The 26,704-nt window shown below is 35.7% G+C and overlaps 2 protein-coding genes across 10 annotated transcripts in view; both read right to left on the bottom strand.

The window, feature by feature from the left end:
- dysc (whirlin protein dyschronic) overlaps positions 1 to 22,255 on the bottom strand; it is a 92,520-nt gene extending 70,265 nt beyond the window's left edge. The window contains exon 1 of the mRNA XM_073080491.1: positions 21,999 to 22,255. The gene's annotated coding sequence lies outside the window, so the exon portion shown is untranslated. The remainder of the gene's footprint in view (positions 1 to 21,998) is intronic.
- A 3,981-nt stretch (positions 22,256 to 26,236) lies between these two features.
- Rgl (Ral guanine nucleotide dissociation stimulator-like) overlaps positions 26,237 to 26,704 on the bottom strand; it is a 35,483-nt gene continuing 35,015 nt past the window's right edge. For all 9 annotated transcript variants that reach the window (XM_073080811.1, XM_073080812.1, XM_073080806.1 and 6 more), the window contains one exon: positions 26,237 to 26,698. In XM_073080811.1, the coding sequence (XP_072936912.1) occupies positions 26,565 to 26,698 (134 nt within the window). In that variant the 3' untranslated portion in view covers positions 26,237 to 26,564. The remainder of the gene's footprint in view (positions 26,699 to 26,704) is intronic.

The following is a 26,704-nucleotide window of genomic DNA, read 5'->3' as shown; positions in this document are numbered from 1 at the left end:
GGTAAAAACCCTTCCGGGTTCTTTTACTACGTGAAATGTACAAATTACTAGATTATAAATATTACAGGATATCACACAATAATATTATGTTATTAACTTATTCTAAGCGATATTATAAAAATAACTTCGTGTTGAATTGGTCTTTAGTGTTGAATTACTATAATTTCGTAAAATTGTAAAGTTTATCTATTCTGGTAGAGTTAGCCGTGTGAAATATATTTCAGCCTCCCTTGGTTGCAGATAAAAACTCATGTTCAATATTACATGCCAGTATATTGCAAATACCATGACATAAAGTAGCCAAAACATAAAATACACCTTACATTTTTAGAACCTCCGGAATATATTGCGGACACGAGAATAAATAACAAAAAAAAAGTTCCCAACATCGACCCTTTGGGTGTCAGGTAATCTTACACGTCGCGTCCCTACATCAGTAACCAAATAAAGCACCCTACACAAACATCCTCTGCATACAGTGCCGCCAACATTGCGACAAAACATTTTGGATTGCATAACGGTTAATTTACAGGCAGACAAAAAAGTGTCAGACGTAGGCCGTAGCAGACAATTTTATTTTTCTGTCTACGTGGTAGATCCGTGTCCCCATGGTTGTGTAATGGTAGATTTACATCTACTATACTATAATAGATTTATACAGAAAATACTACTATATATTGTCTGCAACGGCGCGCGTTTAAAGGCAACTATATAGGAGTAGGTATATGAACGTGACCTAAACCCGAATTGACAATTATTTTGGCACGAAACAACACATTTCGTTTCCGACTAATAGCATATTAGGGAGCTACTGCAGCGAACACAAAGATAATCCACACAATCACCTCTATAATACTTGTTGCCTTTAAACCTTTCATATTGTTACTATACAACGATAGCAGGTAATTTTGACGTCATACGCTTTACGTCACTGACAAAATAACAACAGACATGTCCGGCCGGGCCCATCAATACGTCGACGGACCATTTTGGCCTAAACGATCGACGCTAGTGACTGTTGTTTTGGCTCGGCACTGTGTATTTCTGTACCAGCTAATAGTCCATTAGGAGCAAACTGCAGCCTATATAAACAAAGGTAATCCATTTAATGACCTTACGATCCTACTGTGCTTAAACCTTGTGGTACTGAGGATATTTCCACTTTTGGTTTAGCGACATAAAACATAATTACACAATTGTCGCTAAGGAAGCTATATCCAGGAAATCGCAAATTGAACAGATCGCAAAAAAAATAATAATAAATGAATAATATCCGATAATACACTTTCTATTTAAGTCAAAAAGTCACTACAGAAAATTTGGTATAAAATATATTTAAGCTTTATAATATCTAATATCTATAAAATGTATTACTTATATCTATTATTGAGAAATACTTAAATTTATTGTTATGTCTAAATAATGCTTAAATGTAAGATGCAACGGAATTTATGGCAACGTAGAACAAGATATTTAATTAAAACGTAGCCTAGATTCTAGGCATGCTCGAACAGCCTGTCAGGTAACCTATATCTAAAATTCAATCAAAATAACTAGGATGTTTGCAGCTCGTGTATTACAATAATGGTTGTAAGTACAATAACCCGTTATGATGGCAACTCCTGAGAGATGCTTACAATAGTAATAAATAGTTGTAGCTAATAATAAATGGGCTGTAAATAATAAAGGGAGGATAAGATGTAGTGTACACGCGTAACAGAAAAAGAATTTCCCAGCCGTAGAATTATTGAACACGGGCAGACATTTTGTTAGTATTTTTATATGCTTCAGAAGTTCAAACATTCTTGTTTTTCGACCCATTTCTCAATCTGAGCAAGTCTTAAGAGTTACAGTAGTAAGTATACAGTTTGCACTAATATAATACTAATATTAACTTGCAGTAGCAATAATTATGTTGATCTTGATTTTTTTGTGCACTCTTTGAACTAAATAACACAAAATAAACCTTATAAATGACTTCGTAGCAGGTATTCGTAAGTAGAATTTACAGGAGCGGCAATTTGCGGGCGGCCGTAGCACCTGGGCGCGGCCGATTTACGAGTCCGTTGACTTACGAGCAGCCATCGTAAGCTCGCAGACGTTTGCCTACCGATAAACCGTGGCCATTCGCCGCTCTAAATGAGGACTGGCATTTATGAAAACGGACGTAAATAATTCAGATAAAAAGTTAAAACGGAAACTGCTCAATACTAACCTAACTAAATAAACTAAACAGTAAAAACTATACAGTTAATAAAATAAGTATCTAAGGTGGTTTGACTCCGAAAGTATCACTGCCACAACTATTCGAACTTATAACAACAGTGTTAACTGGTAATGTGTTTTGGTTTGAAAGATATGGTAAGGAGGATACAATTTAGAAGGCGTTCCAATGTAGTCCTTAGGGGTAGAAAAGCATCTGTAGCCGGCTTCAGGTAAGACTCTCATCTTAACCGATTGATTACAGATGTGGCCACTAAGCCAGGTGGACCACTTTTTCAAATATCACACACATTTTGTATCTAGTACATAGAACACATTCTTGTAGACCGGAGAAAAGGCAAACAACTAGCTGGAAGTGGAACCGTTTGACCTATTTGTCGATGAATTAGCACTGATTCAAACTAGGCCCGTCTTCACTCCACACGTCGCGTAGCTCAGTGAGCTAGTGGCTACGTCTGCAAATTCGCGTCATTTGGCGGCCGGCTCACGACCCGCTTCCGCTCTTATACCTAATGAGTTAAGGTCAGCTCACACTGACTACGGCTGGAAGCTTGAAATCTGACACAAATAGCGTTGATGTGAAACCGGCCTTTTCGCTATATGCAATAAAGTGTTAGCGCGGAAATACCACATTTCTATATTCAAATTGTCTATTTTTATACAAGTGGGCAACGACAAAACATTTCAAAAGCTTTTTCTCATTTTCTCCACAAAAGGTTTTGTTTTTTTGTCAGCTATTGGCAACAGCGTATAGAGTTGTCCATATAAAAATACGAAATTTGCGAATCGGTCGAATTTCTGTGACACAAAATGAAATCTAATTCAATAAAATTACGCTAACGATATTACGTATATATTTAACGACCGCTGTATAATAACATTACAGAACATCGCAAACCACCAATGCGAGGGATTCCTACCGCAAATATTGCATTTGACATGCTAACGTTGCATTAACCCCGCACAGTAATTAGTTATAAACACATAAATATAAAACCGAAATACAAATCAAATTATACAAGCATTTACGGACTCAAAAAAATACTATTGTGTTAACAATATATTCAAATTATTTAACTATAGTATTATTTTAATTAATCATTTTGTGTTATTTTCATGATGTGTTATTTTAATAATAATAGGTGCCCATTTATATAGTCACTGGCTGTATGGGTTATACGATTGTGTGAATTAGCATAAAAAAAAGAAAAGAACGCGCTTGGCGCGAGACTTGTATTTTACGCGGGAATAATAAAAGTTGTAAATTGGACCAAGAAAATAGTTGATGTTATTAATTGTAAGTCCATTGTGATTTCTGAAATAAGTAGTTCTTATGGCACGTTTGAGAAAACAGATCAGTGTTTTATAATTAGCGTGGGACATAGATGCCGGCGCATGTAACACATAATTCATTTGTAGTATTTAATTTCGTCTATTTGCTCCGTTAAAAGTTTGAATGCATAAAAATACTTTATTAGTTACGCCTAACAATTGTAACTTCTTCCGTACGTACAAACTTACATAAAACGCTTTCTTCCACAAACACATTGTTTATTCTTACATACTAGACTACAATGCACATTCCATTCTCGACCAGACAGACATGTGTATAATACATACTTATAGTTATCTACTCTGGGTGCGGGTGTTTCTATATTTGTGTACTGTCGACACAGGATTACGGGGATTACGGGTGTACAAAGCATTAAGAGATAGCTAAAGTTCTCAGCACTAAAAACTCGATATTAGGCTTTGTATCGCTCGCCTCTCGGGTAATAGCAGCTCGTTATCTTAGAAAGCAAACAAAACAGCGCTTCCTGACGCAATTCGGCTGCCTGTGTAACGGAACAAATTGGCAATCTTCAAAGAGAGAAGTCGGCCTTCTCTCGAATTCCGGTCCACTAGGTTAAGCAATTGGATGTTCTGGTAAAATTTAACAATTCTGAAAAATCGCTAAACTAATTCACATCCTTATTTTTCTTTTGTATTTGTTTTCCTTATTCAATCGCGCAGAGTAACAAATAATAAATGTTGTTCGTGGTAGATCTGGGCTTTGGTATAAATTTGTCTTTGTGTGTGTATGTAAGTCCATGAAACCTACAAATGTTGATTAATTTAATTATATTTAGTTTTTTTAATATCTATTCCATCGAACGAGTGTAATGCGTCCATTGATGAATTGAACCTGAATAACTTTGCCATTTTCACAACTTATTCTACGTGTGCACTTGCCCCAAATAGCGGCATTTTATTTTGTGATTTTTGACTGCTATAGTACAAGGGGATCTGCAAAGTCATAATAATATAAGCACCACGTTATAACGTAACGCACGTCACAACCAAATGGTGTCAGCGACAGACGAAGTTGTAGGGGTGAGTTGAACCTCGTGGCGAGTGATGGATCACGCGAAGTTTAAAGTTGTAAATTTTACAATACTGGAGGCATTTTAAATCCTGGACACACGCTTAACAAATACTCTTTTAACGAATCAAATCTTATAAATAATAGCAAATCATTTACATATATATAAATAAAACATTTTAAACGCGTTCTGAACAGATAATATCCTATTCCTACACAGTATGTATTGTGACGTATTATATGTTTATATCTACTGTAACAGTCGCACAATTTCGAGCTATGTCTGCTAAATTATAGTATAGAAATGTATAACATTGTCTGGCACAGCTAGTCTTTTGTAAATATACACGAGGCATATGTGCGCGTGTGTATAATTGTGGTAAGTTTTAATATATATTTAAATGCGCTTGAAAAAACAAGCAGTTACAGTGAATAGTACAAAAACTTCCCCAACGTAATTTGGTTTTGTGCATAATTTTCGATGTAATTATCATAACAGTGAAATGGCGTCGGCAGGAGACAAAGTTTCCGGCACGGCTAGTACACGACATGGCGTTCCAGTCGGCCTCCATTAGTGCAAGCCATTTAGCTGATACCCCTGTTAACTATAAAGCACCCTATAGTTAACAGGACTTATTAATTTATTGTAGTTAAGTAGCGCCGTACTCTACCTGAATTCCTGGATTACTTATTTCATGTCAATAAAAATAGCTGTCATTCAAAATTGCAATATTACAATCAATTGCCGTTATCATAAGTGAATTTATATTTTAATTAAAATTAGTTTATTTTTTTTAATTAATATTATCTATTAAATGTTTCAATGTACAGTTATTATAAGCTAGTGTTACGAATTATTATAGAAATACTTAATGTAACACATAATTTAATTGTTTCCTTTTTCCATACAAAAATTAAAATATTCCGAATATTATAGCAAGAATGTAAATCTTAACTTCGTAGCAGCTGTAGCACTTTGCTACGGTTACGCGTATAAAATATGATCCACTCGAGCTATCTAAAGAATTTGTTTACTAACGTGTCAGAAATTGTAGACCACTTTAAACAGACATTTATATAAGCTTCTTGTGTTTTTTGGCTTCTTTGATAATCAAAACTACCGTCTTTATAATATTGAGAGTTCTAAGTTAGAACTTCTAACTACAGAATCTAACGATAAAAAACTTTATTTCTGTTTTGTGACAATCCACCATTCCTCGGTTTCATTCTTTCGTAACACGACTTTTGAATTGACCTTTATTCCAAAATAACTCAATATACTGTAACATGAAGTTCTTCAAAAAAAGTTAGAACTCGATCTTATTCATCTTATCCACAAGAATATTTTATGTCTATTCTCATGTATGCCATATATCCTTGGCATATATGAGAATAGACATAAAACATGTGTACCTACCTACACATTAGTCACAAATTTCTATACACTTCTTTAAATAATAGTACGAGTAGTTTACATTTAAATGTCGTTAAGAATATTCTTAGTAAATAAGTACAAACTTACAAGACAGCACTAGCCACGTGATATCCCATTACCCACCGCCTACATAAAGTGGCTTCAGTGAACACTGATCTGAATAATTGCTACTGTCAATGTTTCTGCCCATTGACAATGCCCGCACTGCGGACATAATAGCACATTGTGGAAATTCGTCAATAAGTAGCTTGTATCTCTAGGGATGCCACGAATGTGTGAGCGATTATATTCGCTGCTTGTTTGTGTATCTGAATATTATACTTGTTGGTATTTTTTTGTGTAACGTAAATAATAGTGCGTTAAAGTTATTTATTAAACTAACTTTTTGGATACAACACTATTCGTTCTTGTAGTTAATTTCCTTTAAAAAGTTACGATTTATTGTTATTATTTTACGGTACAACTGATTGAATGAATTATATTTTATTTTTTTTATAATGTAGAAGCAGCAAACGAGCATGAATCCACCTGGTGGTCTGTGGTTCCTGCCGCCTATGGATCAACCCCAGATATGATTAGAGTCCTACCTGAGATCGGCTTCAAATACGATGCCTCCCCTGAGAACTAACTTATACTTATGTATGTCTTCTTTACCAACCTTTCAAATCAAAACACGACATAGCTTAACACTACTGTTGTGCCACCGGAGTTAAACACAAAGTGTTTTGCCATCTTCAACATTATATTATCTTCTTTGCAGTAAACATACATTTTGTTTATCTTATCAAGAAAGGAAGAAAGAAAGAAAGAAATAACTTTATTACGTAATGCATTGTCCACACACATAACAACGACAAATTATCTTACTTATTTAGAAAATAGTGGGAACACATAAATTAATATAACATAAATTAATGAAGATAATGCACTACCTGGTCAGCGCCCCCGATAGTGTCTCCAACTTGCGGAAACCCTACTGTGAGCTTATCAATCAGAATCATGATGAAAGCCAAACAAATTGCCTTATACGATTGATTCGGTAGTGAATATTTATGATATATCCCTTTAATCCGTTCTTACTCGGCACAAGGTTTCCATATTGTTGTTATAACAAAGACCTTTTGTTACTCGTTTACATATTTTCTCGTGAAATTGGTTTTAAGCTTTCGCTGTATTATTACGATTGTACTAAATCGTACAGTTGAAATGTTATTTTACAACTTTATACGTTATATCCCTTGTCTCAAAATGTAAAGATCATTGATATTTGGTATTAAGCAAATAGTAGGCTGTAATTTTTTGTCAAATCAAAGCATCATACCATCCATCTGATATTTTCGGAAATTTTACTTATATTGATATAGTGCCAATTTCTAATTTTGAACCGTGGTTTATTTTTTACGTAATAAGGGATTATTTACATATATGGCTTGTAGATATACAGATTTATTACAGAATCAAACCAAATAAAACAATAATCCTACTTGAGGCCAGTCGCAAATGCTCCTTCGAACATTTGTTTTTTTTTTTTGTTTACGAGGGGGAAACCTTTAAAAGGTCAAACCCCCCCGGTGGCTGTCTTCGGCGCTGAGTAGAGGGCTCCGGGATCTCCAAAGGAACGCAACCGGAGTCCTCTTAGCGCGTTGCCCCGTCGGGCTTTGCCCAGGTGAGCTTTACGCTCGCCATACCGTCTGGTGCGTACAACGGTATGCGACCACACATACCACCATCCTTCCCGGGGCCGCTGGCCGGGCGGTTCGAGCTCCCACTCTTGGCGTCTGCAACTCCGGAAGCCCCCTTTTAGTCGCCTACTGCGAACCTAAGCCTCATATAAGTATTACTCATATTAATTGTATTATTAATACTACTAATGTATAATAAGTAGGAATACAAAAATACAGTGATCAGTTTATTTAGTCAAATCATACAAAAGCTATCCATACCATTTCAATTTTCAATATTCAAAATTGCAGTTCAAGATGACATCACACAGCAAGAACATTACTATCTTCCTATATCTGTAGTAATATTTCAGGTTGATAAGGAAAGGGCGTGTGTAGGAGTTCTGTTGGCGCGGCGCCAATCCGGATGAGGGCTCCGCTAACTCACAGATCTTTATTTCACAGCTTTACAAACTATGTGACTACATGTAAATGTAACACTGAGATTGGAATAGTTATTTTTAAACAAAAAAAAATGATTCTGGAACTTTTATAGTCTAATTAGGACATGTTAGACACGACTTTGTGTTGCCGGAGTCATATGCGTATTATGAATTAACACATTCTTTAACGATGAATGCAAAAAGGAAAAAGGTGCTCTTGAAAATACTTGAAACATTTTCAAAGATGCTGATGTGAATCCGCACTTGGAGAGCGTAGTGGACTATGGTCTAACAATTGACAACGAAGACAGACGGACAGACAGAATGAAACAATAATCCGTGCTGATATGCAGTGCAGAACGTCTAAGGTTCAACTAATTTAAATGTTTTTGTGGGTTTAAATTTTTGTACTGCGTTAGTTATGAGTTATGCATTTACTTAATTTAAAAATATATGTATTCTTTGAAAGCTTCCACATAGCACGTTGAACACGAGTTATTCTTTGTAATTACCAAAAACGCAATACCCACATACTTACTTTAAATTTACAAATTTTAATCTTGTAGCGGCACAAGAAATATTAAGGGTAATTTAATTAAATCTCAGTTGGGTCTAATTAAATAACCCAAGAGAAGGCAAGATTGCTCCTTACTCATTTTTCTAAACTTACAAGATATTTACTTAATTAAATCTCATCCCTTTAACCATTCTTGACCGTTTACCAAAATTTAGAATAATAATCTCTTTAATTTACGTGATATGTTTATTAATATTTACCAGATAGGCGTGGCGTAAGCTCAGCTTTAAAGCAATAATCTATATATATAAAAGCGAAAAGATACTCACGTTCGAAACGTATTAATCAAGGTTTTGCCGAAACTACTGAAGCTACAATCATGAAATTTGGAATATAGCTTCATTTTATAATGTAGATGCGCACTAAGAACGGATTTTTTGATATTCCACCATTAAGGGGGTTAAATGGGGGTTGAAAGTTAATATGAAAGTCCGTCAGTTTTAAAGCAAACTGGATGAAAATTGGCATTTAGCTTTCTGATTTAAAGTAATAAAAATCTAATCTAAGGGTTTTTTCAAAATCAACCCTAAAGGTGGTTAAATAGGGGTTGACAGCTTATTTTAAATTTTGCCATTTTGAAAGCCAGCACTATGAAAGTTAGCCATTGCTTTACTGGTTAGATATAATAGAACTTTAGTTCTACCGTTTTTGGAAAATCAACCCCTATGTGGGTTAAATAAGGGTTGTAAGTTTGTATGGAATTCCCCCAGTTTTGATGTAAACTCTATGAAAATCGGTATTTGGGGTTTCGATTAAAAATAATTAAATACGTATTTCACCATTTTTGGAAAATCAACCCTTAAGTTGGTATAATAAGGGTTGACAGCTTATTATAAAATTTGCCAATTTGAAAGCCAGCACTATGAAAGTTAGCCATTGCTCTACTGGTTAGATATAGTGGAACTTTAATTCTACGGTTTATGGAAAATCAACCCTTATGTGGGTTAAATAAGGGTTGTAAGTTTGTATGAAAATTCCCCAGTTTTGATCTAATCTCTATGAAAATTTGTATTTAGCTTTTTGGTAGAAAATAATTAAACACCTATTTCATGGTTTTTGGAAAATCAACCCTTAAGTTGGTAAAATAAGGGTTGACAGCTTATTTTAGAATTTGCCAATTTGAAAGCCAGCACTACGAAAGTTAGTCATTGCCTTACTGATTAGATATATTGGAACTTTAATTCTAGCGTTTTTGGGAAAATCAACCCTTATATGGGTTAAATAAGGGTTGTTACTTTGTATGAAAGCCCCCCAGTTTTGATGTAAACTGTATGAAAATCGGTATTGGGGTTTTCGATAGAAAATAATTTAACACCTATTTCACCATTTTTGGAAAATCAACCCTTAAGTTGGTAAAATAAGGGTTGACAGCTTATTTTAAAAATTTCCGATTTGAAAGCCAGCACTATGAAAGTTAGCCATTGCCTCACTGGTAAGATATAATGGAACTTTAATTCTATCGTTTTTGGAAAATCAACCCTTATTTGGGTTAAATACGGGTTGTAGGTTTGTATGAGAGTCCCCCAGTTTTGGTGTAAACTGTATAAAAATCGGTATTTGGGTTTACGATAGAAAATAATTAATCACTTATTTCATTGTTTTTGGAAAATCATCCCTTAAGGTCGTTAAATGGGGGTTGGAATTTTATTTCAAACTCCGTTAATTCGGAAGCAAGGTCTATAAAAATTTGCATTTGTCTCTCCTGTTGGAAATAATAGAACTTTTTAACACCATTTATGGAAAATCTACCCTTAAGAGGGTAAAATAGGGGTTGAAAGTTTGTTGGGAAGTCCGCAGATTTTGAAACAAAGTCTATGAAAATTGGTATTTTGCTTTCTGGTTGTAAATAATATATCACTATTTTTCCATTTTCACACACCAAATCAACCTTTGAGGTCGTTAAATAGCAACCACTATGAAAAACTACGAGTATCATTGGACTTAATGAAGCATCTGAGTCACTGTTTATTTTAGATCAACCCTTAAGACGGCTATAAAAGTGTATGCATCATGCCTTTCTGTTTACACATCTGTTTCAGCATTTTTAGCAACTCAACAATCAACCCCATTAGGGTGCTATAAGTAAAGAAAGTTTCTTTAAAAACCGTTATTGAAGTTACTTCCTTTGGCGTGTCTGAAAAAAGAACAGAGTGCAGAGAAGTTTAGTGTAGGGCGAAATTCCACGGGCCGTAGTAACATATTTTTTTAACATGGCTATGTATTGCGCGTACTGAAGTGCAGAACAGCGGTTTTTTAGGGTTCCGTACCTAATGGATAAAAACGGAACCCTATTACTAAGACTTCGCTGTCTGTCCGTCTGTCCGTGTGTCACAGGGCTCTATCTCTGGAACCGTAATAGATAGACATGTGAAATTTTTACAGAGGTTGCATAACGGTGGCTGCTATAACAACAAATGCTAAAAATAAAAAAAAAGTTGAAAACAAAAAGGGGACCCCATACAACAAACTGCTATTCGTTATTTTTCCAACTAACTTTTGAACCGTTAGAGGTAGACAGTTCAAATTTTCACAATGTGTGTACTTTAATGGCTGTTGCAATATTAAATAGAAATTTAAAAAATGAAAATGTTGGTTGTACTAAACCCTCCAGGTGCGGGTTTGACTTGCACTTGGCCAATTATTAGTAACGCACAGACCCGCGGGCCCCAAGGGAAAGTCGCGGGCCACCCTGACACCCTGAATGGAAACCTGACACCCACCACCCGTGGGTGTCAGGTTGCCAACCGCTGGTGTTGAATATTAGCTTCCAGAAATTTGCTGATAAAGTATTTATTGATGCATATGTATATAGGATGTTTTTGAAATTCTACTAAGGAGGTAAAGGAAGTGTTATATGTATGTATACGGGAATCTTTTAGGTTCGAACTTTGAAACGTGAAATTTCAGATAACGTCTATTCAGACAAATGCACGACCACGTGGACGTGGCAAATTTTATATTATTATAATGCGTAAGTTTATTCAAATTGGCCTACATTTTGGTATACTGATTAGATACGTCGCAACTACTTTGGACACACTATGTGCCAACATTTTGTCCTGCCGTGGGGTATGGTTGTGGCTATGCGTGGATTAGTGATGGTGATGTGATAGATACATAGATCTTGGATGAAAATTTTGAGCTAGAACAGGGCTACAGTATCCCTTGCCTGTCGTACGAGACTAAAGGGGGACTTCTGAAGTTGCGGGTGGTAAGAATGAGAGCTCTAATCGCCCAGTCAGAGATCCTGGAAAGAACCACTGTATGTAAGGCCCCATTGATGGACGGTTCCTATGGAATAGTGTAAATAATAAATATTATATCCTACATGAAACTTATATTTTAAATAAAGTTACATTACAGTCCACTAATTAGAGTTTTAGTGTATGTTTCTGAAGAAAGCTTGACCAATTTAGGTACACAGTGACGAAAAAAAAAGCTTTTATTAATTAAATATTAATGCTACTTTATTGTTAAAATTGTTAAAGGTACAAATTTACGATAACAGTTGTTTGTATGTCATATCATATTTTTTTACGCGGGCGAAGCCGCGGGTTCTGCTAGTATCTATATACTCTTAGCCAGTTAACCATAATAATCCAGGGATGACACCTGCATGTTAACGCGTAATTTAGAATGTAAAGAGTATATTAACATAATAGATTACATGACGTCAGTGGAGGCATCATATATGATGCAAAGATTTACTGGGAACCTCGATGAGCCCACGCAAATGCCTACCAACATTTTCCATCCGCAGTGTCACATCAGTTCAAGTACACTGGAAGGGTACGAGCCAATGGTTCGGAAAACGACTGTAGTCGCGAATAACCACATGGAAATAAAACCACTTTCCTTGTATAGCGCTACATTGCCTACGAATCTAGAATAATGTCTTTGTAAACAGCCTACAATTTGATTTCAAAAATACGTCTAGGTTACACCTAAATACGTGTACCGTGTACCGTACATAGCTCGGAGCTAGATATCCTTAATAGTTTTATAATGACACATAATAAAGCCATTACTAACTTGTAGTATGAATATAGGTTTTTCGTTACAGCTCGCAAGGTTCAAAGACTTCAAAGTCCAAACACTGACATCTTTAAATTTGTTTTTGTGTGCGTTTAAAGGTTGGTTTTTATTTGCGTTAATGGTGAAGAAAAACATGGTGAGTCTCCATGTTTTTCTTCACCATGTTTCTTTTCTATTAATTCATACTTAGCTAACGAGATAAGGTACTGTTTTGGTTCGAGTTTGAACAAGGACATTCCACATTTGAACTGATTGGACGGTAATATAAATATAAACCCTGTAATGTTTATTATGGCCTCAGTATTGCTTGCCCATTTGTTCGTGGCACAAACCCGCGCCGTCACGCAACTTAGTCTATTATTAACACCATTATAGAGCAGATTATATGGCATATTGTAAGTAATTAATTCATTGTTTGTCGCACGTTAAATCATAGGGCGTTTTCATGCGTCGGTGACGCCGCGCTGATGAATGCCTTTGTGAAAAACTTCGTGTCATCGAATTTATTACATGTTTTAATTATTAACCACGTAGACAGGACAATGTACGTGAATTGGCTTAAAAAGTTAAGGCTGTAAAATGTTGTAATAATATTTTTTATTGCCTTTATTTCATAATTTTTCACCAAATTCACAGATAAACATAAACTCTAAACCATTTTAAATATAGGTTGAAAGACGTTAAATAATTACGTACTTATTTATTCATACAAATCTTTTCATTAAAATTCTTATACCAACTTAAATTTGTGAAAATGTAAAAATTAAGATTAAAATTAAGATTAAGATGTAAAAAATTAAATCCATTTCCTAATTGTAAGCGCTTCAAGTACCTGCATGAAACCCTGTTGAATCTGTAAATGTTACCGGCTACAGGAAACATTCAATACAGTTAAAAGACAATAGATGTTAAAGACTTTATTACGTCACGGGAACGGCACGTGAGGAGGGGAGAGGTGGGTTCAAGGCCGAAAATGTGGGTCAATGGGACACGGGCGAAGTTGGGGCACGGAGGTTACTACGAAACGTGTTTGCTCACAAATTTCGACTTCCCCACATTTTTTACTTATTGCCTCCAGCAATAATTCTTTCAGGGAACTACAAACGACTCACGTTTCAAGTTCGTGAAAAAATTCCCTTTATGGAAAATTTTTGTCTTCTAAATTAAGGAAAGTTTATAAGCAAGGAATAAAAATGTAAGGCATGTTACAATACAGTACGACTGGATTTGGTTAAATAAAATTAAAGATGGACCCTTCTTGGTTCGATTATAAAGGCACAGTCCATGAAAAAAAGGTTATCCTCGTATAAACATAATATAATAATATGTACAAGTAGGAATCAATGTATAAGAGTACGATATTTTTCCTCGCTGTTTAATCAAATGATAATATACCCATGTACCTACACAAATATAAGGAAGAGGTATTTTGTATTCGAAAGCTGAAACACTGAATTCTATCACTTGCATCCATGGACATTAACCCAATCAGTTTCCGACACGATGGAAACCCTACTCAATACACCCAACATTGAAGTTAACACCATCTCCACATAGAAACAATAAAAATACAAAGTAAAAAAATAAAAACGTGTGATTCAAAACGAATAAATACTCGTACCATATCCTTTAAACCAAAACAAAGAAGCGCTAAATACACACGGCAGTGGTGACTCCGGAGTCGAACGAAGAAGGATTCTAGCCAGGGCCGGATTTAAGGGAGGGCAACCGGGGCGGCAGCACCGGGGCCTCCACAATAGAGACGACGGATTTTTTTTTAATTCCGACTAGTAAACATTGGTAAAAAAAAATCTTTTTCTTTGATATCTTTTTTCGCTGTTTTACCTTTATCTACAGTACTTTGTACTAACATGAATACTAGAAGAATCTACCTGTGTTTCACAATAAAATATTAATTGAAAAACTCAACTGAAAAAATTGTTCATTTTATTCGGAAAATAATTTGGGGCCAGGGGGCCTCCACTCCTTTGTTGCCGCACGGCCTCTATACCTCTAAATCCGGCCCTGATTCTAGCACCTTCTACATATCACAAAAATCGTAGGCAATTACTCACAAAGTATTACAAAATTGCTCATACTCGTACATGAACTACCGAGCAGAAATAATGTAGATTAGGGGCGTGTAGCACGGTTCACCGCGCGCCGCTAATATCTTCCACCTGGCCGCCGCTGTTCTGACAGCCCACTTCAAAATTATATTTCTTAATACCAAGCGAAAATTACAATGCTAAAATCTATTATGAAGAAATGGAGTTCTTGAAGTAAAATAGAAATATGTAAATAAAAAAATAGTTTAGAAACGTTTGTAAAAATCTATTGGTAAAATAATACCTAATTATTAAGAGACATTTCAAGACATTAGGTAGGAGTATCACATTCAGTTAGTTGCTAAAAATGCATAGATAAAATTTAAAAAGTGTATGCTACTAGACGCCCAATTTAATACGCGGACGCAGGAAAACATTTACAATTCATACCTAACCCCTTTAATGAAAACAGAGAGCTCTGTACCACCCAAAACATTAATTAACATTGTTCCAGAGTAGGAATATGCAAATTTAAACCTTAAACCTACTTACCAAAATCAAGTCGCACCGGAAACTTACAAAACATAATATGTAATTTTCATCAGATATTTATATGTGATATACGAAGGAATGTACAATAATGTTTTGAATATCATTGGAATATATTTCTGAAAACATCAAACTAACATGTAAGTTAACAGATAACTACGCTACTGCAGAATAAGCGTCAATAATCTACCTAGAAAGTATCTGAGACTGTATATAATGTGCAATTGTGCATTGTTACCTCAGTGGGCTAAGGTAAAACGTCATATTTAAATCAAACTTCCTTTAAACAGCCAGACAGCTGAGTTAAGTGGTAAGGCAGACATACTGTGTACAAATCTGTGACAAATCTAACAATTCTGTAACAATTCTGTGACAAATCTAAATCTTTTCCATAATCTGAAGGTGGTAATAGAACTTTATCAGTTTCAACTGAATAAGTTTATAAATCAGAAACCCATTACTTCGTTTCCTAAATAACTGATCATTAGTCAGTTTCAGGGCTGATTTTGTAATTTTTCCTCGAAACAACTGAAAAACTGGGTTTTTCATTGAAAAGTGGAGCGAGAACATCCGGAAACACGGAGAGAGAGGGAAAAGTTACAAAGCATGAACAGCAAAAGCCTGTACTTGTATGCCAGTAGAAACAAAAATATAGACCACAATAGCAACACTTTCAGATGTATTTGTCCGTCATTTTAAATGTAGAAAATATATTGGTACATTGACAATCTGAATGGTCACCAAGCCATTGAAACGCAAACGGGTCCGAATTAGACCCGATCCGATCAAAGATATAAATTTTAATTTAGATATCTATCCTTTATCTGCGTATTTTTAAAACCGCTTTTGTGTGCTTTCAGTTGTCCATGGCACTCCAAGGCCTAATCTGGATTATGAGTGTTGAGAGAGTCAAGCTTTAAATAGAAAATTGTAGTTTATTCGTACATTCGTAATCTTAGAACATTGAATTATACAAGCAAAACTACATTTAATTATTATTTTAGGTATTTCAATTATATGAGTAACCATGACATGGTTCTACATTGCCTATACAATTAATTACAAGTTCTTGAAAAACTGTCATAAAAGAAGTCGCCAGTGCATTAGTAGTCCCTACGGCGGTTCTAACGTCCCTAAGTGACTGTGAGCACTTACGATAAAGTGACCCTGCTGTGTACCCGTATATAACTTTTAAAATAAAAATTGCTATAAAACTCAATGTTTATATTACTAATAATCAAGTTATTCAGCTTCTCAGTATAGAATATAATTTCGGAACCGTTTTCCGATTTTTTCAACATTGGGACATTGGTATTTTCCCACTACTGGGAGACGACTGGAGCATAGTCCACCATGCTCCTCCAATACGGATTGGTAGAATGGAAAAATAATAGGCACATTACCATACATTGATATGGTAATGTGCCTATTGGTAAATGATATCTTGCGAAAACTCAGGTATAATTTTGACTACTTGCGATCAGAATATAATCGGGTTTGTGGAGCACGGTTACCTTCCGTTATTATTACCTACCTTAACTCAGCCTGAAAATGCTATTCTATGGAATATAGTTACATGTCTGTATTTATCTATATCTTAGTAATATTTGAATGATTCCACGTCATAAAACATCTCGCGATATAATTATAATAATTACATTTATTATTTTATGACAGAATAAAAAATACAATTTCAATTTAGTTACGAACTGTATATATAAGAGCCTGAAACGTTAATGAAAATAAAAGCGTGATACGAGTAATAAAAGTGTTCAACTGATTTTACAGATTACTGTGCACTGTTTTTATCTTATTTTAGTAACAATTTAAATTAAAATTTAGACACAAATGTAGGTACCACTACCGGAGATACTGTTTATTTTGGCTCCGAAACACAATAAATTATAGATACATCTACTTGATAACGATAATTATAGCTGAAGCTTTATTTGCCTAATTATTCAAATTACCCATTAAAGATAAATTGCGTTCTGATATTCCCAATTACCTACCCCTTTGTCGCACTGCAGTGTTTTCGAAAATTTACAACGTGTTTCACAGAGTTTCAGATTTTTAACCAAAAGATCATGTGGCCCGCTTCAGTGACGTTTACAGACAGATTTTATCGCCATTTTACCATACTCCGATTTTGACTAAAATATTGTTATGTCTTTAAAGAACGTGTTTTATCTAGTACGCAACATCAAATTATTTCAAGCAAAGTAGGTATAAAACACAATGTTATCCAAACCTACTGACCAACATCTTTAATATTCAATAAAAGAGTTCCTTCGGAACCGTGTGACAACACAGTAAATTAAAATCTGTTCCTATGACCCAACAATATATTGAAGGTGGTAGAACCCTCTGAGGTTCGACTATGGCGGCACCACCGCCACATCTATTTCAGCCTCATAATAGCAGTGTTAAACACTGCTGTGTTCTGGTTTGGAGCGTGTGGTAAGGGAGACATATTTTTCCGAGGCGTTCCAGCTTAATCCTCAGGAGTAGCGGTGCAGCTGTGGCCAACCTCATGCAGGAATATCTAATCCTATCTGGGATTGATTACAGATGGGCGGCCGTAGCCACTTATCATCAGGTGAACTGCATGCTAGTCTGCTAGTCCTATATTATAATAGAAAATAAAGAACCTAAATTAAAACGAATCACAAACTAACCAGAACCACTCGCGTGATGAAGGGCCTTTAAATATTTCCCTTTAAACTTGTCGTTTTATTGCGCAAGGGAAAACGTGCCGATACGCCGCGGGAAATTACCAGGCTGCAAATAAACTGAAGCAGTTACTGTAAATTTAAACTTCATTGATTTCCTATTTCCTATTTGTAGAACAGCGAAGACCGTGTTCTGAAGACTGAACATGGAAATTTACTTAGATTATTTTATTTTATAAAATGTTTATTGTAAGCACATAATATACTTTTTAAAGATGTCTTTATACATGATTTTAGGACAATTGAATCAATTGTAATTTTTCTATTCAATTACAAGATAGTTTTAGTGGCAGCAGTGCTTTAAAAGTTTGTAAGATCCCATCATAAGCCGAAAGGTTTTCGAAAATGTATCGAGAAAACATAAATATACTTCATTTCAAGAAGTTTTTTTTATAAAGATAAACTTGAAGTACTTAAAATAAGTAAACACAAACAAAAGTTTCTTATTTTCCTGTGATAAATATGTAGGTAGGTACCTAAAATGTTCGCAAATTATATATTCCAGTTTACTAAATCCCCTAGAGATGAGCCCTAGTAGCGTGGCCCTGTTTAATAGCGCATAATGCGCAAGAGAAATCCGAGATATTAATAAAACCATAATTTATCACACACCAGCCTATTATAATGCCATTATTGTGGACGTTAACTGCGCCTTATTGCGTGCTTAAATTTACGTACCCGTCCCCATTTAGTACCAAAATATTCCAAAGGCTGCATATTTCGGCTTATATATGAACTACGCCCTTAAACCTCAAATATTTATAGAGCTACTAGCTTATACACCCGACTTTGTTCATTTCACCTTAATAATGACTCGTAGGTACATGTATATTGTATACAAGTTTTCCGCGCGACTCCGTCAGTGTGAAATGCCGCCGAACCGCGCAATTTTCCTCTTGTATCTTTACGCAGAAACATAGTTTATTCTCTTTAAAATCCTTAATATTTGCGTTAAGTTGTAGGTATCTAAAATCACGCGATGTTACAGTTATATGTAGAAAATAGAACTTATCTGGATATTACAAACCATACAGTTTGTAAGTATGTACCAAATCACTTCGTAACATATTCTACTAACGCCTGGCCAAATTACGGCTGCAGGGTATCTCTCATATTAATGATTATTACAAATTCGATAAAAAAGCTGTAATAACATTTATTTGTTTTTATTATCAAGCGAATAAGAAAGGGCTGGACTTCATTTAAAGAAAACACAACCATGGAACAGGAAATAAAGACATAATTTGTTAATAATAAGAAAACGAATAAGGAAGTTGTTGGAAATGAACATTTTTATAGGAACTTAACACGAAAAATAACTTATATACGAAAAATATATACGACAGCTCAGAAAATGATAAATGTTTTTCTCCCTACTGCCTGACAAATTAACTCCGCAAACTTCGAATCATTGCATGCCATAATTTTTCCGTGTAATATGAAAATGGATATTGGGGCCAAGTTTAGTAGTTACAAACTTTCTGTTTGCGACACGCACTTTTATTTAACATTAACGTTGATAACTTTAATACTGAACTAAGTACAATTAAGTGTAAAATAGTTCCATAAAACGGTAAACACATACATACACTACCGCCAATTTAGGGGTAGGTAACGCCTGGCTCTTTTAATTTAACTTGACATCAAACAATAGAACTATTCCTGTGACAGTTTTCGGTATTAACCATACATTATTTAGTCATATTTAAAGATGAAAGAACCCTGGGTGGTTGGACTCCGGCGGCACCACTGCTGCACTTATTCTGCCTAATAAAAGCAATGTTAAACACGGCTATGTTCTGGTTTGAAAGGTGTGGTAAGGAAGACATACTCTTCCGAGCTTTGTCCTCAGGTGGCCAATCTCACGTAGGATTCTTATCTTACCTGGGGTTGATTAAAGATTAGGCAGCAGTAGCCACATACAATCAGGCGGAATACATGCCGGCCTGCTATCATTATATTATAAAAATGTTGCTGCTATGTCGCCGTCCAGGTCTCTTCAAAAGTCCTCTTTGTCGAAGTCGACAATACAAAAAGAGGGTACCAATGCGATAAACTTTATCATTTGCCATATAAGTCAGAGAATAAAACTAATTGGTGGAAAAACGATCGACTGAATTCATGCTTTACAGCTCTTTCTAGATCTACACCCAAAGGATTAATCAACCTAGACTTCCCTCTACCGTACTTATAGTTTGGTTTCGTATTTTTCCAAGGCACCGAAAATTCTCATATGTCCAGTATGATATTTCTATGTAGTGTGTGCGAGAGTGTAAGGCTTTTTCTTTTTATTGAAACTGAACAATGCATGCCAAATGTGTGGCTTGCTGAACGGAACATTACGTTGCAGAATTGTGGTCGGACATAATTGCAAACAACTACAATTAAAACGGTTTATACAAATTGACGATCGTATAATATGAGTGCGTGAAATACTAAATGTAAACGTTGTTGTTGAACATTTACGATGAAAATAATTTCTTTTTAGGTTTCCGTACCCAAAGGTTTACCCTATTACTAAGATTTCGCTGTCTGTCCGTCTGTCCGTCTGTCACAGGGCTCTATCTCTGGAACCGTAATAGGTAAACACTTGAAATTTTTACAGAGGATACATAATGACGGCCGCTATAACAGCAAATACTAAAAACAAAGTAACTTTTACTAATGTTCTTTAGGAGGTACGGGGAAATACTAAGTAAATGAGGAGATACTCAGTAGTGAATTGGTTGATCCCTATTTAGGTAACCTGGAAGGTATATCCATTTTGTCATTAAACCTTTAAATAATAAAATTAAAAGGCTTTATTATTTACTCTTACCATTCTTCTTTGAATTATTTGAAATTTTGTAAATACTTCCTCCTGAGGTATTCTCAGAGCGCTATGACATGGGGCTCTTCAAAAAAGGTGCAAAAAGAGCTCTCCTTCAAAGCGTGTTTCTTCAAAAAATAAGTGTACAATATCTCCTTTCAGACAATCTTTTAACTAAATAGATCCAAACCTACTACAATTATATAGAGTAAAAATACTAAAGTTCGCATAGATGCTAGGGCTACATATTTTGTAAAGACGAAAAAGAAAATGTTCACCTATTAGTATTTATCTTGTTCTAATTTTGTTGGTATATAACCAATTCCTCTGATGGCTCATTTATTACAGTATTGTTTTTTATTAGGACTGTCAATATCCATAATAAATCCACTTTTTGATGCGTAACTTATGTAGTTACTCGTCTTTGAGTAAATAAACTTCAGCAATTTTATGTTTACCTACTACTTACCAGGGTCGGATTCTGATCTGATAAAATAAAGAGGTGATTTCCATTTATATCACTCGTAAATTTTAATATACATTTTTCTTAGATGTTATTCTTGATCGGTTCTAGATTACGGAATCGGTCCACTGATTATATCAATGTAGTTTGAGTAAGTAAACTACATAATAAGCTCAATCGTCTTACAAAATGTACTTACCCTAAGTCAAGGAACTCCTAAAAATAAAGAATCCTTTATTTTTGGCTCTACGTGACGATTAATATCTTATTATTTTTATAATATCTGACTAACTGACTTAATCAATAATCATAGAAAAGTAAGAAGTAGAAACTAATAATAGACTGTAAGATTATTTACAGAATATACTTGTCTTATAGCTTCTAGTGGGTGTGCCATAATCAGATTGCGGCACTCGTAGAGCTTCGCCGTAGACTCCGGCCGCTCCCACCAATAAGCTGATAGAGTGATAAAACATCATTTATGTATGAATGTGAGTCTATCAATAGAACATAGTTAACCTTCAATGCGGTTTTTGTTTATTTTCATCCCTTACGATTCCATCACAGCGGGCCTACGGTACCTAGTCGAATTTTACACTGAAAATAGTATGAATACTCTACGATTAACGGAAGACCGCGGATTAATAATATAGATGCTCACCTTACTATTTCATTTTGGGCAAAGTTAGCGCCGCATGCCACCGGCGGGAGTCGACACAAAGGGTTTACTTTTCACATATCGGTCCTCGCCGGCGACTCGTTCACGTGATAACACCGAGCACGCAACCGGCTAGAGGGTACGTCGGGTTCAAGTCGGGCCGTCGGAGGGAGGTCGCGCGCGTGTTGTTGTCGTGAGGAGGTCCTCACGGAGCGAGTGCGGCGGCGGTGCGAGCGCTCGGGCGGGTGGCGCAGCGCGACTGCGCGCTCCCGCTCCTCCGCCGCTCCTCCGCCGCTCGGCCGCGCTCGATACGCTGGCCATGAAAATTTCAGCCGAGCCGCTGTCAACCGGTGGCGGCAGCTCGCGCCCGCCACCGCCACACACCACCTCCGGAAGTCATCTCCGCTGCATGCAATCATGCACCTTTGTCGTACCTTTTTCCGTTACCGTAAGCTACGATCTTAAATCTTTCAGAACTCTCTGATCTTTAATACAGGATTAGGGAAGCTTATGCTCTTTAGTCTGAAACTTTTATCTCAAAAAGAAGTTGTGCGTCCTACATACATAAGTCGTTACTTAGATATAGACGACAACCAAATACTAGAATTTCCTTATATGAACAACCCCCTAATAAGTAGGTAATCATACCAACGCAGAACATATCATACATTTCCCGTGGTAATCAATCATGGCAACCAGTTATTTAATAAGAAGATTAATCATGAGCGATTCTATGCCTCAAATGTAGGTAGTTGTATGTTGAGGAACTTGTTCTAGGCCATGAACTAAATAAAAGTTGGTAAAACTTTGTTACCTTCGATCGGTGTAGACTATAATTAGGTCACCCATATTAAGCCACACTATCATATTAAGCCTACCATCCAAATTGGCGGCGTTAAGCGTCAGCGCTTTCAATGACGTGGATTATCGGCGACGTGGCTCGAGAAGACCTAGCAAAGAAGGTGTCAAATTATTAAAAGTAATAAATAAGAATAAACATAAATGAAAACTACACTTGCAAAAATTACCCTTTTCATTAAGTTTGTCATTATAATTCCTTCTCAGACAATATCCGATGTCACGATAATACATAATACACGGTACCTTTTTAATGAACTGTTAATGCAGTGTTATTTTTTATTAAAATATGCCTCGTAACTCCTTTCAGCATTTTTCACTATTTCTTATAGTTTCGGATTTGGCCATGAAGACTCACTTGAAAAATTCATCCTGTATACCTATTCCTCATTGCAGGATATAATTGCAAATTAATTAAAACTAAAGTTTATAAGTATTCATTATAGTTTATTACACAAATATATATATATAACATATACAAGGGAACACTGGTGGAAACCTACAAAATTACAACATTACAAGAAATATTTACTCGCAAAAGATTTATCATACCAGTCCGATATGAGTGTTAGAGCTAAATGATATTTTGGTATATTTTAATAGATATATCTTTAAAAATGTATTGCAAAATATTTTTAACAAATCAGTACAGTGTTAATCGTTATAGCAAATGTCAGTTAAAGTTAACATCTTAGCGAAATAAAAATTCCAAATTGCTACAGAAGCAATACCTACAATACTTTCACATGTACACATAACAAATAAATATAAAGCACATACATATATTATGGAATGTACATTATTATCGTGCATGCACAATAGCCAACGAAGATGCTAAAACATTCAATTTTAGGAATCAATAAAATTTTAATCAACCGTCGACATTTTTCCCTTTAATTTCATTAGTACGAACACTTACTTTTCGAAATCTTAACGTTTACCAAAATTCGGATTGGGAATAAAATTTTAAAGCTTCTAATATCATACAAAGGGTTACAGCACCTTGCGATTGGACATAATTATTTGCCTTTGGCTCAGTATTTAGTTTTACAATACGCTTAATCAGCTAGGAGATTCTTATTTACTCACACTTCACTATATACACATACCGAGTTCACTTTCGCACTCACGTAATCGTCCATAACAGTGAAGATCAGATTAGGACAGGGTATTAACAGAGTTTTATTTACACTATAAACATATTAAGATTACTCATTTTGCCGCAATAAGTACCGAGTAGTAATATGTACCCTAGTATGAGTTTTTACGTTTGATCGAAACCGATGAAAGTTTACAAATTCGGACAGTCACAATTCGGAGTTCGACACGGGACGAGCTATAATTATATATTTTATTACGGAGGTCCTGAGGACCTATTCGGGAGTCGCGAGTGTGTTTTTCATAAAGGACGACCGCTCACCAAAGGGAGCAGAGCACCACTCATTGGTATTTATTAGGGGTGTGCGAATATCGTTCGAATCGAATCGAATCGAATATCAATATTCGATTTGAAATTCGAATCGAATAATTCGAATTTTCGAATTATGCGAAATTCTTCGAATAATTCGAAAAATTTCGAATAATTCGACAGATTTCGAATAATTCGTAAAAATTTCGAATAATTCGAAAGGTTTCGAATAATTCGCGAATTAAGGGGGTATTCTAGTCTAGAAGCATGAATTTCAGGTAATTTTTTGAAGTGCCGTAAAAAAAGGCAATCAATATTTTTACCATCCATTTTTTTATAAGTTATTTATTAACATTACAAGAATAGGATCATCCCCAAATTTCAATTTTTATTATTTCATTATTTAAAAAAAAAACTATATTAATTGTTCTATTTGTGTAACTACGAGGGTGCGTTTTTAAGTCCGCGGAATGGCGGGGTTAGAGGGGGGATAGCGGGCTCGTTAAGGGTGGTACGTGTTAAGTGACTCATAAATAGTATAAATATAAAGTTTTATCACAATTGCATCATTAGTTTTAAAACTATCGACAATTAAACAACTCAATCCGGAAGAAAATTTTAAGAATGGAGAAAATCGAGCATCGCGCCGTTATAAAGTTCCTTACCAAGCATGGAAGGTCTGTGCAAATCATAATGGAAAAGATGTCATCGGTTTACGGGGACTCTTGCCCTGGAAAAACGATGGTTTACAAGTGGAACAACCTTTTTAAGCTAGGCAGGGATTCACTTGAAGACGACCCACGACCAAGACGGTCTGTTGAGGTGACCACTCCGGAAACGATGGCGAAAGTCGAAAAATTAGTACTGGAAGATGCTCGGCTAAAGAAGGAACAGCTTGCAGAAATGGTTGGAGTATCGAATACAAGCATTTTTAAATTTCTGCATGACCATCTTGGCATGACTAAGGTCAGCGCGCGGTGGGTGCCGAAAATGCTCACGCTGCCTCAAAAACAACAGCGCGTTGAATGTTCCCGTGCGTTTTTGGACCTCTGTGGAGAAGATAAAGATATTGTACTGAATCGAATTGTTACTGGAGATGAAACTTGGGTTCACCATTATGAACTTGAGTCTAAACAAGACCCCATGCAGTGGCATAAAAAGGGTACAGCACCTCATAAAAAGTTTAAGGTGTCACAATCGGCCGGAAAACTCATGGCGACAGTATTTTGGGATTCAGAAGGAATTTTGTTAATAGATTATAAAGATAAAGGTGTCTCTATAACCGGAGAATATTACGCAACTATCCTGGAGCGGTTAAAAGAAGCCATCAACGAAAAAAGGTGGGGAAAATTAGCCAGAGGTGTCCTGCTGTTGCACGACAATGCGCCCGTACACAAAAGCCGTATTGCACTGGCTGCCCTGCATAAGGTGAGCTTTGATATTTTAAATCACCCACCCTATAGGTCAGACCTGGCTCCCAGCGATTATTATCCCTTTCCAAAAATGAAAAAAGAGCTTCGTGGGAATAAATTTTCTACAGACGAAGAAGTTAAGGACGCAATTTTTCCGACAAGGACGAAACATTTTTTTATGAGGGTTTAAATAAGTTAATACAAAGATCTTAAAAATGTATTCGCCTTGCAGGAGAATATGTAGAAAAAGAAAAATAATTTTGACATTTTATTTTCCCTCCTTGTCCCTCATTCCGCGAACTTAAAAACGCGCCCTCGTATATGGTTTAAATAAAATGTAAATTGACTGTTAAATTTTTATTCGAAAATTGAAAATAAGAAACCCTGAAAAAATTCGAATTATTCAAAAATTTTCGAATTATTCGAAAATTTTCGAATTATTCGGGAACTTTCGAATAATTCGAATTTTCGAATTATTCGATTCGAGTTTCGAATCGAATATTAATATTCGATTCGGAACGAATAATTCGTAAGTTCGAATTATTCGCACACCCCTAGTATTTATTTATAGTTTATTACATCTACTCTTATTGACACTAGCGCAGAAGGATTCTAAATTATAATTCGGATTAGAAACAAGCGACCTGGAATTCATACAAATAGAAAGCATTTATTTTTACATTTTTAATTCAATTTGATTAGCCTTATAGTTCCGTTATTCCGTTCCCTTGAACGTTTTAGAGCAAACGTAAAAACTCATCCTCCGGGTACTGCAGGCGAGTTTAAACTCATTACCGCGTTCCACTTATAAAAGGTCATAAAGTTCAGTGTCTAATGCGACGTACAGCCGGCGACGCAGGTAGCGGCGGCGTGCAGTCGCTCGGGCAGCGATCAGGCGCGCTTGCTGCGCGGCTTGCCGTTGAGCGCGGGCTCGGGCGCGGGCCGCCGCGGCCGCAGGATGAAGTTCAGGTTGTACGCCGTGTTCACCGCGTAGTATACGTTCGCGTTCGCCGGTAAGACCATCTCTGAAA

The sequence above is a fragment of the Epargyreus clarus genome, unplaced genomic scaffold, assembly GCF_041222505.1.
Source record: "Epargyreus clarus isolate Ecla_fem2 unplaced genomic scaffold, WU_Ecla_fem_2.2 ptg000015l, whole genome shotgun sequence".
NCBI lineage: Eukaryota > Metazoa > Arthropoda > Insecta > Lepidoptera > Hesperiidae > Epargyreus > Epargyreus clarus.
Note: the sequence above shows the minus strand (reverse complement) of the source record. Positions and strands in the feature narration are given on the sequence as shown.